The 15,392-nt window shown below is 31.5% G+C and overlaps 2 protein-coding genes across 2 annotated transcripts in view; one reads left to right on the top strand and one right to left on the bottom strand.

The window, feature by feature from the left end:
• Positions 1-5,587: 5,587 nt before the first annotated feature.
• On the bottom strand, positions 5,588-7,455 carry LOC108733319 (short-chain dehydrogenase/reductase family 16C member 6). The gene has a single exon (XM_025975962.1). The coding sequence runs from the start codon at positions 7,255-7,257 to the stop codon at positions 6,289-6,291; it is 969 nt and encodes a 322-aa protein (XP_025831747.1). The 5' UTR covers positions 7,258-7,455; the 3' UTR covers positions 5,588-6,288.
• A 5,196-nt stretch (positions 7,456-12,651) lies between these two features.
• The window catches only part of LOC108733291 (pupal cuticle protein 36-like), a 9,311-nt gene continuing 6,570 nt past the window's right edge, over positions 12,652-15,392 (top strand). The window contains exons 1-2 of the mRNA XM_025976003.1: positions 12,652-13,020; positions 13,122-13,973. Coding sequence (XP_025831788.1) covers positions 13,009-13,020; positions 13,122-13,973 — 864 coding nt within the window. The 5' untranslated portion in view covers positions 12,652-13,008. The remainder of the gene's footprint in view (positions 13,021-13,121; positions 13,974-15,392) is intronic.

Genomic DNA, 15,392 nt, shown 5'->3' with positions numbered 1-15,392 from the left:
GTGTATGTTTGGAGCACGGCGTTGTACGGGTGCGAAACATGGACAGTGGGAGCGGCGGAAAAGAAAAGGTTAGAAGCGTTCGAAATGTAGTGTTATAGGCGGATGATGAGGATATCGTGGGTAGAAAAGGTAAGAAATGAAGAGGTATTGGAAAGAATAGGAGGACAGAGGACTCTATGGAAGTCAATAAAAAATAGGCGAGATAGGTTAGTAGGACACCTTCTCAGGGATGAAGGTCTAGTCAGAGACATATTAGAGGAAGAAACAGGAGTTAGGAGGGGTAGAGGTAGACCTAGATTAGATTACTCTTCGCAAATAGTTAAGGATGTGGGTTGTTCTAGTTTTACGGAAATGCGAAGATTAGCTCAGGATAGGAAAGAGTGGAGGTACGTGTCCAACCAGTCTTAGGACTGATGACCTTATGATGATGATGATGATTGACAATGTTGATATATATTTAAAAAAAGATAACGAGTAAATTTAAGAAATTTTGACTAAGTAAATAGATGTAATTCTAATGACTGCATTATTTTGCGCTTTATTATATACACTTTTGCGATGGGGAAAAAAACAATTTATTTTTCCATGCAGATAATCAACGGTATGACTACCGACGTATGTATTTCATCATTTATTTAGCTTTAAATGATTTTTTGTAAATAATAACTTAAATTTGTCATCACAGTCACTGTAAAATTGATTAGATACATCTCAATTCCGCGCCAACATAAATTCTACGGTTTACAGACTAATGTAATCTAACGTTGTCATCGGGGTGTTGTTACCTTCATTAGTAAAAAGCTTTTTCCCTATATTAGCTTTGATTCTCTAAATTGAATACAAACAACAGGCAACCCAATATTCATTGTTGTATGTTATTTATACGCATGTTAATACATTGACTTTACTAAAACTGAAAATATACAAAAAGTACAGAATGTTTAAAAATATGACTAAATAGTGGATGTATGCACATTCCTACTCAAAATACATCAAAGTTAATTATTTTATTTCTCCCACGGTTTGCTAACACAAAGAAAAAGAATTCTTATGATATCGAACCATTCGAGCCCCAGCTGTTGAAAAACCCTGAAATTGTTGGAAAACCCTAATCAACATTAAACTCGTGAATCATTACTGATAAGTCCATCCCTTTGTAGACAAACAAGAAACGTTTTCTGGAAATTCTTTTTTGAAGGGTATCCAATAAAATTGATAACAAACCACTTACGATTTTATTATGAATTTATATATACAGATACATGTAAAGATAAATAAGGAAAATGGTATTTAATGAAAGGCAAAACTTTCTGGGGTCTAGTATACAGTATGCTTTGAAAAGATCCCCAAATCAAGCAATCTCATGCACTAAAAATTTATTATAAATAGCACTTTTGTCAAATAAACAATACAACAACTAATAATAATATTTGCAAAATGTTTTACTTATTCCTTTCTAGTCAGTATTGACCCAAATGTTTGTTGGTATTGGACTGAAATACCTTTACCACAAAAAAGGAATCAATGGTAAATTTATATACGTAAATACAATATACAAGTTTAGAAAAATTACAAAATTTTATCATTGCAATCATTATCCTCTTGCATTCATGTTACAATTAAACTGAATATTTATTTAGTGGTTTAATTCTAATCAAATTATCATAATTTTCAATCAAAAAATATTTCAGACTGCCTAAAACTTTGGTAATCACTTCGACAATAAAAAAATGTCTACTAATTTTTTTAAATTTTGTTTGTCCTAATTTTGATTTAATTGATGATAATTTTTCATATACCTATCAAAGTTGCATCATTCACAGTTCCTAACTTTCACTTTACACTTTAAATTAAAATAATTACTGCAAGTATCACTTCGTTATTATTACTTTATTATTATTATTACTCAAAATATACCTAATACCTACTGCAAGGGACTGGAATTAATAAATATAATAATAAACAATATTCGGCATACCTAAATAAAAAGTGCAAGNATAAAGAATTTAATAAGTGCAATTAAATGTTATATTTTATTGTTACTAAAATATTACCGCATGGTTATCAATAAACACCAATACCCATTGAGAAACTCTTTTACCAACATCATCACCATCATAAGGTCGTCAGTCCTAAAACAGGTTGAACACACCCCTCCACTTTTTCTTATTCTGAGCTAATCTTCGTACATCCTACACCCTTAACTATTCGCGAACAGTAATCCAATCTAGGTCTACACCTACTCCTCTTAACTCCTGTTTCTGCCTTTAATATGTCTCTGACTAGACCTTCATGCCTGAGAAGGTGTCCTACCAGTTTATCTTTCCTATTCTTTATTAACTTCGATAGAATCCTCTGTTCTCTTATTCTTTCTAATACCTCTTCATTTCTAGCCTTATCTATCCACGGTGTTTTATTATGAATATCGATATACAGATAAAATGGTATTTAATGAAAAGCAAAACTTTCTGGGGTTTAATATACAGTAGTTTTGTGTTTATAATTACAATTGTAGTATCAAATTAAGTTTTAGATTTTAATTTGTGAGAAAACCGTGATCTCTATATGTAAAAGGCTCTTATATACCATATAATGTGGTTGAATCAAATAAATATGTAAAGGCAATCTTATTTTCTAATATTTTGTAAATAGAGAAACCGATGTATCATTGTTTGGAAATTGCAATATACAAATATGAATATTTCAATCAACAACCTGTCTAATCATTTCGAAGTCCAGTTTTCAATGTTTTGAATTTTTACTACAGTTTGACCTTTGCATAAGTGATAGGAAGAAAAATGATATGACAAGGTAATAATAAAAACAAAATATAAACAAAAATAAAAAGCATGAACGACAAGGAGCAGGATGAAAATAAATTTAATAATTTTTTCGTGAAGATTTGAAAACTTTTGTTTTTACTTATTTCGAAATGTTTCTAATAAGGATGATTAAAAATGATTATCTTTCTTAAGGAAAATTATAAAACTTTTCGGTATAAAATTATGACTTTTTTGAATTATTAAATGAATAAATAAATGTAAATAAATTACGCAACTCGTCAAGGTCTTAACTGAATTGTTATACCGTATTGCTTTATCATCGATGACTGCTCATTAGAACCCTACATTCGTATATCTATTACTGCAATATGAGAAGTGCAATTAAATGTTATTTTTTATCGTTAGTAGTATATTACCGCAAGGTTATCAATAAAACAGGATAAATACAAATACCTATTGAGAAGCTCCTTTACCATCACTATAACATTATATTATACTAGATGTATGCCGTAAGGAATTGACAATATTGCTATTAGGTTTTTGCTTAAAAACCCTTATTTATAATTAAATCACTAGGTTTTAAATTAAATAACATTTTTATGATAGTCCTGCGACAATTATTGGAAAATTTTCAAATCTCAGAACTCAAAAAAGTCATTTTTTGCATAAAAGGACAAAACAACTAAGATTGTAGCTATTTCATAGGTATTTTATCGCTGTGTTAGAATCTGGGTTCATAATTGAGACATCTCATAAAGATGTTTGAAATATTTTAAGTTCAAAATGCAAATGTTTCGATTTGAGATTAGAAGCAGTATAATGCTTAGGTTAAACATACAAAAACAAAAAAGTAATCATTTCTTATTTATATTTACATATATTATTCACAGTGGTGTTGGTGGGGGACTTGTGAACTTTTCTTAAAATTTTAAAAATAAATGTTTATTTAAATGTATAAGTTAATAAGATATATCATATCATAACATGTTGGGAAAATTCTAAGGCGAAATTCTAATCCAGCGATGGAAGATAAGTCGATGATAACTACTCTTGATTACTTTGAGAATTTATTTTACCTTATATGTAATGCTCACAAAAAAGCCAAAAACTGAATTTTCTGAAATCTGAATTTAGGACATTTCAAAATCCAGACGTGCAATGACAATTATGAGACCAGATTCGAAATCAGCTTCCCTCTTGTTTTTGATTTTAGTTTCCTGATCAACGTCAATGTGCGAATTAAAAAAGTCACATTTGTTTGTTCTATTTATTTCGTAACTTCTATTGTGCAGATGATATGTGTATCTCAAATTAATTTAAGAAATTTTTTATTTAACGCAATGTCTATAAACTTTTGATATCAATGTTTTTTTATTTTGAAATCCATAACGCGCAATAATTAAAAAGAAGCATGTAAATACATCATAAGCACATTTTCAGTACTTAATAAGAAAAAAAATATAGCGATTATTTTCAAGGTTTTATAGAACTGAATATCTTGAATTTTCATTTTCCGTGAATAAAGCAAAATATGTCTACAGTTATATGTATACAGTTACAAGTACCTACTCTGTCGATAAATTACGTACTTTTTGATAAAAGATTAATTAAAAGTAGTTTCACTACAACGTTTTAAAAAATGCGCTTGTATATTAGGTAGTAGTAATATTGACGATTCTATGATTATCAAGGTTCATATAACTTTCATTGCATTTTCATTTAAATGTTAAAATAAATAAAAATAATAATCTTTTGTTAATCCGCAAAGTTCTTTAATTTTACGTTCGCATGATCAATTTTTTTTGTTTTAAAATAAAGTGATTAGGGTAGATATTAACATCTATGAGTTATTTTTAATGTTGTGTTTCAATTTAAAAACATTCTTTTAGATTTACTAGTTATTCATGATTTATTCAACAAAATAGTCGCATATTTCGCTCCCATAAATCTAACTAATGTTTTTTTTTTTATTGTGCACTTACTGACAATGATTCTGTGAAATATGGGAATGGTATAAACGTTTATAAACATTTTATTTTAAAGAATCATGTCATTGGTCTATTTCGATATAAAATTCGTAGCGATAACGTTGACTTTACTTAAGGGAATTAAAAATTATGACTAGTTACTGCTAGTAACTGCTTAGTCATCATCATAATAAGGTGTTCAATTTGCTTTTCACTCACATCCCAATGTTTTAATTCAATTTACGCGGATGTGTTGAAGGCTGCAATTTTTCCACATATGCGAAGGTCTAAAATAATTAAGTGTATTTTTAATTACGCAAATTAATTGATTTTAATTTATTAAAATGCATCTATTATATGACATTAATCTTACATGTGAAGTCGGCCTTTCACATGTTACCACTTACTTAAAGGCAAATGATTGTTGAATGTTCTTCATAAATAAATTATTGTTCAAATGCGTTGTTCGCATTCCAGTAGTAATTCTACCGACTTTACGCAATTATAAAACAACCTATTCAACTTTGATATACATAGGTACCCTCACACGTCACACCATGAACTGAGGTCAAATTAATCGTAAGTGGACTCCTGAAGGTTTGCGGCTCTAGTAACCATGACTGGGAAGGATGAGTCGGAAAAATGAAAGTTAACTTAAGTAATACCTTTACGCAAAGTAATTTAAGTAAAATTATCTATAAGATATCGTCCTCTTTCAGTGACGAGCTGTTTCACAATTATCAGTAATTAGTTACATTATGAATATTTTAAATAACATTACCTTCAGTAGTTTAATGTTAGAGATAATTGTCCTTCTTAATAAATTTTCTATACTCATCTTGTTAACAGGTCTTTAATTTTTACATTCGTACAAAAATCATACAGCTATAAAACTAGTTCTAATAAAGAATTTAATAAAGCTTTAACTTACATTACTTAAAAATATTTAAACTTTCTAGAGTGATAGCTGATATGCATGTTGAAACTTATAGGTAGTTATCCTCGAAAATAGAACACAAAATATATTATATTCACAACAATAACATCATATCACCACACCATGGCATCATCGAATGATTCATCACTATATTTTTCTTGAAACTTTTGTGTTCTATATTCGTAAATAATTAAAAACATTTAAAATATCTGAAAAAATATGTGTATTTGTATGTGACTGCGAATAACGAAAATATATAAAAATAGAGTTACATTTTCTATAAAAAGAATGCGTGAATTTTGCTTATTTAAAAATGTTCCTACTGAAATCAAAAACAAATGTGTTCTAATTTACTCCTTACGTATTTTCTAAGTAGGCCTTTTTAGAATATGTTTTACCTTTTCGCTACAAGTCGATAATTTTATATAAACATTAACACATTTTAAGTTATTATTACAAATCACAGTAACATATTATTCCAAGTTAATTATTTATTTAAGTAATTCATAACAAAGACATGAATATTTTTAACCTTTCTACATCATTACCTATAAGTATTATTAAATAAGTACTATAATTATTATTCTCGAAATATTCTTCTTTACTTCAAATCCGAATCTACGTAAGTGTCCAAATAATTTCCAATGGCAATTCTAGCATCGTGAGGTAACATTTCGCTAGTACTGTTTAATAATTGAAGATAACTTGGCACAGAAATTTCGAAAATATCACTTCTTTGAGCCCGCATAATTTCCTGTGCTAGGTGCTGAGGATTTAATAACCTCATAGAGTTTTTGAATCTTATTTTCGGATTTTTGCAAAGTCCAGTATCAGTCATATAAGGAAAAACAATGGTAGTTTTTATCTGATTGTTGGGCGCAACTCGAATTTCTTCGTACAAAGCCTCCATCAACCCTCTAACTGCAAATTTAGAAGCGCAGTAAGGAACCAGATTTTTTAACCCAAACAACCCCGCACAAGACGATAGTGCAACTATGTGACCATCATTATTTTTCTTCATAATGGGCAGAAACGCTTCTAGCGTCCAGAAATGAGCTATCACGTTAATCTTAAATATCCGCTCGATTTCTTCGGGGGTGTGTTTTTCCACAGGATGGCAAGGCATAATACCGGCATTATTAATCAAAACACTTACGTCGCCGACTTCTTTTGTAATTTTTTTACTTATTTCCAGGACATTTTCCCTCTTCGAGACGTCACAAGTGTACCAACAGCCTTTTTGGTGTCCATTCCGGACTATCTCGTTAAATGTTTCTTCGTTACCTTTTTCGTTAACATCCAGTCCCACGACGATGGCACCTTCTTGGGAATAAAGGTAAGCTAACTCTCTACCAATTCCATGCCCAGTCCCAGTTATAACAACGACTTTTCCTTTTACTTCTTTTAAAGCTGGAGGAACAATTTTCTTGTAAACACTGACAGCCACAAAATAGAAAATCCTCAAAAAAAGAAGCAACGTATCGCCAATGATTTCCAATATTTCTCGAACTTGTTGGCCAACCGATCTTTCGGCGCTGGTCTGTGACCAGTTTGTCACATCCGAATTCATTTTTGTCTTTATTCCAATTGTATTGTATCAGTGCACAGTATCGTATGAAAACAATGACAATTAAAGCAAATTATTACCCAAATGCATTCAAAGCCGGTACGCTAAGTACGAAATATTAAGTTTGATTCCGTCACGAAATCGATGCGACTGTAGGTGGCTTATCTTAAATTGTCTCGACCATGCGCAAACTTGAAACTACTTCGTAAAATCCCGCTTAAAGTTATTTTTATATACTGTTGAGGCATTACAGCAATATTTGTAATGACGCTCGATTTCCACGGCCAACGCTCGTACATGTTTGTCTGTTTTTTTTTTGAAGGCAATACTTCTGACTGACTAACAACTAAATAATACAAAAAATAAATTAACCATATAATACACTTGTAGGATCCTTATAGCAATAGGCATTTATTTAACCTTTGGTTGTACACGTTTATTAAAGTTTACGTTTAACCGACAAAAATGGTAATGATTAAGTATTTGTATTTTAAATCAGTTGAAAAACGTTCATTTTATCGTACGTTGAACCGATTGTATATTTGAGCAAAAATGATAATCGTCCTTTTGGTTAAGAACCATAAAAGTTATTTATCTGATCAAACTTTAAATTAACCGAAATGTGTTTGCTTAACTTTTTATTATGTCGTGGAGAACGTTTTTTTCCGTATAGTGTTTATGAGAAATCCAGTGTCAATTCTGTTGACAAACATTTATTTCATATCTTGTTTATGCAAGTAACCAAGCATGCACTAATATGAATGAATAATTTTTCAATACTAATGACCCAGAGGTATGTAAATTCCGTCCGGGGTGTTTTTTATTGCCCTAAGTAAATTCCACCCGATATACCTGTACCCATGGTTCAGTGTGCAGAAGTGCATTGTCGTACGACAATTGTAGATGATACAATTAAAAGCTGTCCCAAATATTTACTTTCCACGCATTACAACAAGATTCATACGTGCCTCTCATATTTTTATCACTTCCTGATAAAACTTCAGAGACATATAGATATTAAATGCTTCAAATGTGTTGTTGTTGAATGTGCAAGAACAGGATATCAGTTTTAACCACAAAGTAGAATCCTTTTTTCATTGATTATTCTTTCGGAAAATCGATGAGAGAATTATAGATCTATAGGCAGAAATATAGGCAAAGATTTCTTGTTCGACTTACGAATAATACTTGTTCAACTTTTTGCTATAATGGAGACTTTAAAGTATTATTATGGGATTTGCAATATTTTCAAATCGCCGCGTTATATTCACCGAGTGGAGGTATATATCGGATGGAATTTACGTTTTCCGGTTTACATGATGCAGTGTTTATTGTTAAATTGTACATAATAGGGAATACTGTTGAAGGTCAACAAGAAGAAACAAGAAAAAACAAATTTAAGGATTGATAGGTACTAAGATATAAACAACTTTTTTGAACCACGGTCAGTACAGAAATTAAGGTTTGTTGATTAGCCCGATGACTTTGAAGAAATTGAAGGATAATCCTTTGACTGGTCTGTGACTAACGGAAAAATGTTGTTTTGGTTATTGCATCTAGGGCAAGCGTTTAGAAGGTTCTTATGTGTTATGAAGTTCGTGTGACCGATTCTTATTCACATTAGGCAAGATTTTTCTCTTTTATATTTAACATGACTTTCAGGGGATGAGCCAAAGTGGATTCATGAATTCTATAGAGTATATTGTGTTGTTCCATTCATTCTTAAATTTGTTTTTGATAACCATTTCACCGATGGTCATTAGGACTAGTTTTAGTAGCTAATCAGCATTCTCTTTGTCCTTTACTCCTTGATGGGCTGGAATGGTCCAAGAAGCTTTAATAATTTTACAAGTACATCATATGATAACATTTAGATAATTTAAAAACTTTTTCAACCATTCATTCAAAAATCAAAAAGCAAAGTTGAAGAAAATGTTGTCTTTTTGTTTTTACGATTTTTAAAATTCTTGAGGCTTCTTAATACGTTAAACACAAACAAAATTTTATACGAAATCGGAAAAAGACGATAGCGAAAACGAGACTTGTTTTGTATTTGTAGACTGTATCACATACTCCGTGTCTCAGCGAGTCTCTTTGGTGTCGCTGAGAGAGACTGTCGAGAGACTGTCAAAAAAACTGTTTAGCATCTCTGAACGAGAGACTCGAATCTCTGAACGACAGACTCGAATCTCTCAATAAGAGGTGTCTCGATAGACATGGTTAAAATTTTCTAAGTTCAACATATTTCAGAAATCCCAGTCTTTCTACGAGAGACTCGAGTCTCTCAATTTTTCAATTTTATCCATTAAGTCTCTCTGTGAGAGACTCGAATATCTGAATTAACAATTTTATCGTTCGAGTCTCTCATACAGAGACTGTGAGAGATCCATAAAAACACTTAGGCAATAACTGAGAGACTGTAAAAGACTGTGAGAGACTTTCTCAGAGACGCTGAAAGACTTTTAGAGACTGAAGAGAGACTGAAAGTTTTTGTCTAGGGTATCTTTTGCATTATTTTTATAAGAAATTTCTGTGTTCCAATGAGCGTAAACCATTTCCCAAAACCATAAAACTACGCTTCTATTTAAATTCAACTGCTTTACCGGTAAGTTACTGCCTTTCATGGCACTAGGGCCTCAATCTTTCATTCCCATTATTTGGGATACAACAATTATATATTTACTAATTTGGTTCCTTACTTTATCTCAAATTGTTTTTATATATTTAACTTTGATTCCGGGTTAATTTAATAATCATTGTTTTCCTAATATTAAATCAAAAACCACATAACAACAAATTAATAGCTTCAGTTACACCAGCTGCAATAACAACTGCACGTACCTAAAAATGATTATGGGTACTTGCAAATAAAATTCCTTATGATAGGTAAGAACATAAATAATTGGTAATTTCTACACGTAAGAACCGTCATTTCAGTTGAAAATAGCTGACCTCGAAATACTTGAAGGAAATATGAATTGAATTGAATTGTTTCGAATTCAAAAAAAAAAAAAAAACAAACCAAAAATTGCTTTAATCGCAGACACAAAAATGCACTTTGTTGGTTACGTCTTGACTTAGAATAAAACAAGTGTTTTAAAGATACAAAGGGTCGATAATTTAGTTAATCAAAAACTTTTAAAAACAAAATTTCTCAAACTTAACTGTAATTAATCAATTATGACAATAGATGCAAATACAGATTAGAAACGAATGGAAAACTATTGCTCCCTTTAAAAATGAATTGAACGGGTTCTTCAATTTTAAATCAGTGGTAAAGTCAGTGGAATTTTTTAAATTTATCGTATGAAATTTTTAAATACTAACCTTGTGGTACTTTTATAGAATTCTATTAATAAATAATTGTGACAAAAGTTTTCAATTCTAGTAATAGAGAGCACAAGTCTGGTTAATGGGTTGCCGATAGAAACATTCTAAAAACGAAATAAATTTCTTACATTTTCATATACAGAACGTTAGGTTTTTAAAGTACAAGTAACATATATATAATATATATATTGATGCTGTATAGCTGTAAGGTACTTCAGGGATGGATCCACTTAAGGAGTTTTTACGCTGCAGCGCAAGGCACCGTGGATACAAAAGGCCCCAGCCTCCATTGAAACAATAGGCAATATTGTAAAGAAAAAATCTAAAATTAAAAAAAATCCGATCAATCGCTTGTATTCGGTGGGTGCATTTTTCGCGTGTGTCCTTATTACGAGGGATTTTCGGCCGCCGCTTATCGCCCAAGGCAATTTTGAGTTTTTCCGCATTTCTATACTCGTCGTCGATTTTGTTACTGTTAGAACTGTGTGAAAATATTTTAATATTGTATTTCTTTCCTATTCCTTTCCAGTTGTTTGACAAAATAGCAGTTAGTTCTGTAATTAGATTGACTATTAAAAAGTATTAGACCAGGGTCACACAAATTCACGATCTGCTCGTAAAGTACCTCTTTTCAATAAAAACTAACAATAAAAAATCACTGAAAATCAGAGTATCCCTTAAAATCTTGTAGTATTCGAAAAAAGGCACCTAGTATTGTCCTAGATATAAAGCCCTCGACTAATTATTCAACATCTGAACTAATAAATAATAAAGCAACAATTCACCTATTAATTTGGAGCTTCTTCTGGAATAACTGTAAAATTATTTGATACTTTGCAAGCCTCAGGATAAATAACATTATTATTACTACTAAATTATCCCCAAATTAAGGCTTTGGGATTTATTGTAAATAAACAAATGTTTTATTCTCTGAAGTAGTCTAGATTGATTATCATCTTAAAATAATCATATCAGGGATAAAAAATGAATAATAACATTATTAATATCAATTTAAAAAATACAAAAAAAAACAAACGGTAACTAGAGGTAAAAGCAAGTTCATTTTTACACAACAGACAATAAAACTTTTGATTTTTTTTGATGGTTGTGTTTTCATTTCCACGTAAGTGGAAGTAGAATATATACAAAGAATAAATTTTGCTTCCGAGTCCCCTTAGGGTTGGGGGGCTAACCTATGCGCCGCTTGGGGACGCTAGCCTCGTAGAGGTGTTACAACGCTAGGAAAAAAATAAAAATATGCAATTAAATACGAATTTCAGAAGCAAATTTTTGCTATTATTCGATATATCTACGAAATTAAATTTATAATTGAAATAATAAATAAAACATTTTAAACCCTTAAAGGGGCGCTTACTTAAAGCTTGCCAAAGGGTGCCACATTTCGTAAGGACAGCACTGTTTTGAATTTTACCGATTAAATCATTCGAAAATTGGCAGAAACTCAATGCAGATACATAAAACAAATTATCACTTAGATTGGTATCTTGTATCGTATTTCATAAGCGAAAAATGATTTCATCGAAAAGAAAGTTAAGTAAGTATACCAATCTGTCATATTCTTTGCATTTAATATAGCTACTTGTCAAGAAGGCCTATCGTACTAAAATCGTTACGTAGAAATTTCAAAAGATATTTTTTATATTTTGTAAAGTAATTGCTGTTAGAACTTTAGCAATTATACAAAATTTGGATGAAAATAGAAATTTACAAAGAAAAAACAGACGAAAAAGAAGAAAAATGAAAGGGCTCATTCTTTGTTTCCCCATTGTAACTTTCACGCAGATACTCGAAAGCAAAAGAAATTATCAAATTACATTCCAAAAATAAGCGTTCCAGGATCTCATTGACAAAAAAGAATTATGAATAAAATTAATGATAGCATTATTTTAAAGTAGAATTTAATGAAGCATTTTTTCTTTTTTTCAGAAAAATTGCTATGCTTATCCTTTTATATGATATGCCTTTTACTATTCTTATTATAATTATAACTATTTTTACAGCCATAATTTAAAAATAAAACCTCATCGCGACATTAAATAGTAGAAACTTCTTAACTAAGATATAATTAATACTTATAACAAAAAGAGAAAGAAATAATTGTTGCATAACTAAGTGCGACTTTACAATGTAAAAATTGACCAATTGCTTATTCTAAAAGCGGTTTACATGAAAAATATCATAACACATAACCGAAGCTTACGAGATGCATGCGTTTACTGAATATGCACCGAAAGTAAATTAGGTCGCGTCTGAGTCTTAAACGTAGAAAGGCCGAAATCATTCGCCATATGGGGTCTACGCCCTCATCGTCTAAAGCTTCCTGTGATTGATGGTATAAAAAGCAAACCTCGGTGGTGGTACTGTATCAGTCTCTTTCTGCATTCCTCCAGTGTACAACTCAACATGAAAGTAACGGTAAGTCAAATGATACACTATAACAAAACTGAAATCTTTTTCATATTTAAACATAAAAAACATACCTGGAAAGAAATATTTTGAATTATTTTTTATTTAAGACATTGATTGCACTCCTGGTTCTTGGAACCTGCTTAGCCGAGAAGAAAGAGGCCAAAGACGATAAGAAGACCGCAAAACGCGGTGTCTTTGGGGAAGGCATCTCTTCTGGATTTGGCGGTGACTCGGGCTTTGGAGATTTCGGTGGTCATGGTGATCATGGAGGCATTAGTGGTGGCATCGGAGGAGGTCATGGTTTAGGAGGAGGTTTTGGTGGTGGCATCGGAGGAGGTCATGGTTTAGGAGGAGGTTTTGGTGGTGGCATCGGAGGAGGCCATGGTTTAGGAGGAGGACTTGGCGGAGGAATTGGAGGAGGTCTTGGAGGTGGTTTTGGAGGCGGCATTGGAGGTGGTTCTGGTGCTGGAGGTGCCATTGACTTGGGCTCATCTGTACATACACATCTTACAATTACCAACAGAGTAGGAATTCCTCACTCAGTACCAGTACCAGTACCAGTCGAAAGGAACGTCCCAGTGCCAGTACCTCACCCCGTCGCTGTTCCAGTAGACAAACCTTATCCAGTGAAAGTAGCCCAACCTTACCCAGTTCATGTCGACAAACCTTATCCAGTCTATGTTGAAAAGAAAGTACCTGTACCAGTAAGCTATCCCGTAAAAGTGCCAGTTCCTCATCCTGTTCCAGTTAAAATACCTAAACCAGTGGCCGTTCCTGTTCACAAACCAATACCAGTTCCAGTACCAGAAATAAACATCGTTAAGAAACCATATCCAGTGATTGTCAAAGCTGACGACCATGGATCTTCATTTGGTTCTTCCTTCGGATCTTCCCTCGGTGGAGGATTCTCTGGAGGACATGACTTCGGAGGCAGCTTTGGGTCATCCTTGAAACACTACTAATTACCACCTAAGATTTTTGTTTTTTTTATTTTTTATTTCATTGCCCATTTTATTTAATCTTCATTATTTAAACGAACATATACCATTGCATTCAATAGGATTTTATGTCTGTGATCTCTATGTGTCTTGTCTTTATTACCCTTTTTTTACTTACCTCTAGTCTATTTTTTATAGAAAGGGACTGACATTAATTAAATACAGTTATTCTGTAAAATATCTTTTATTTCAGTCTTAGCTTATGCTACCACTTCCAATTCAAGTATGTGCTTATCAAAGCTTAATTAAAAATTCTTAAACTGCAATAACAGAAGCGTTTTATTTATTTGTCTGACTCAAGAATGATTTGGACGTAATCTTAACAAAAACATGAAACATCCTGTATTTAATTTAAGTAATGCATAACTTGCAATGGAAAGTTAAAGAAGTATAATAACCACGACACACCTTTGGCGTGTATCTTTAACCTTCCGTTAGTTATCAAAGGTATTAATCAAATATACTGCGGTCTAAATTACACGTAATTAATTTTTTTTTGTAAACTAAGCTATTATGCAATTGGTAGGCAATCTATGAAAAATTGGCAAGAATATGAACACTTCCTTTATTAGGAAATCAAACAGGTCAACTTTCGCCTTTATTGGCTGTAGAAAAGTGACCGAAGATTATAACGTAACGTACCTATACATCTAACAAGCTCGTTTTACCGCTCTAAAAAAATTAGACCGCTTTCATGTAATTGTTGATATTAAAAGAAAGACTTTCGCGATAGGATTAAGCAGACGAAATAAATTCACTTCCCGGTATTACCACGAGTGCGCCGCACCCCTCACTTTAACAAACATGTTCATAAGTAATCAACTTTTTCGCACACAATGGTCGAAATGCTTCTTTAAATTAAGCACGTCCAGAACTCACGGTACCATTATTTCATTACACCATTGTGAATGCTAACAGAAGCATAAAAAAAATTACTTATGAAATAATATTATTATCATGGTACGATTTTTGCTTGTCATGATAAAAAAACGTAACATGGTTGTTCAGAATGCAGAAAACAAAAGACAAGAAATTGTACGGTTTCGTAGACTTGCTTTTTTATTTATTCCATATATCCTGTGAATATTTAATGTATTAAAACAATAATTTTTTTATATTCTAAAATATATTTAAAACAATAATGGCAAATGATCCATTGTCTCATAAACTTGAGAGGATTAAAGAAGATATAATAGTAAAATTCTGTTTGCTATGTCAATTAATTGTAAAGAAAAATTCAAAAAAATTTATGTTTTTATCATGCTTTAAAGTGTATGTATCTTCTCAAAACACCCTCTGAATGTATATATCATAATGAATGTAACAGATAATTAAAATGATGAATGACGAAGTAATATAAATTTTAAACTGAAGGATAAA

The sequence above is a fragment of the Agrilus planipennis genome, unplaced genomic scaffold (assembly GCF_000699045.2).
Source record: "Agrilus planipennis isolate EAB-ADULT unplaced genomic scaffold, Apla_2.0 scaffold12, whole genome shotgun sequence".
Classification (NCBI taxonomy): Eukaryota; Metazoa; Arthropoda; class Insecta; order Coleoptera; family Buprestidae; genus Agrilus; species Agrilus planipennis.
The sequence above is the reverse complement of the archived record's forward strand: the minus strand, read 5'-3'. Positions and strand labels throughout refer to the sequence as shown.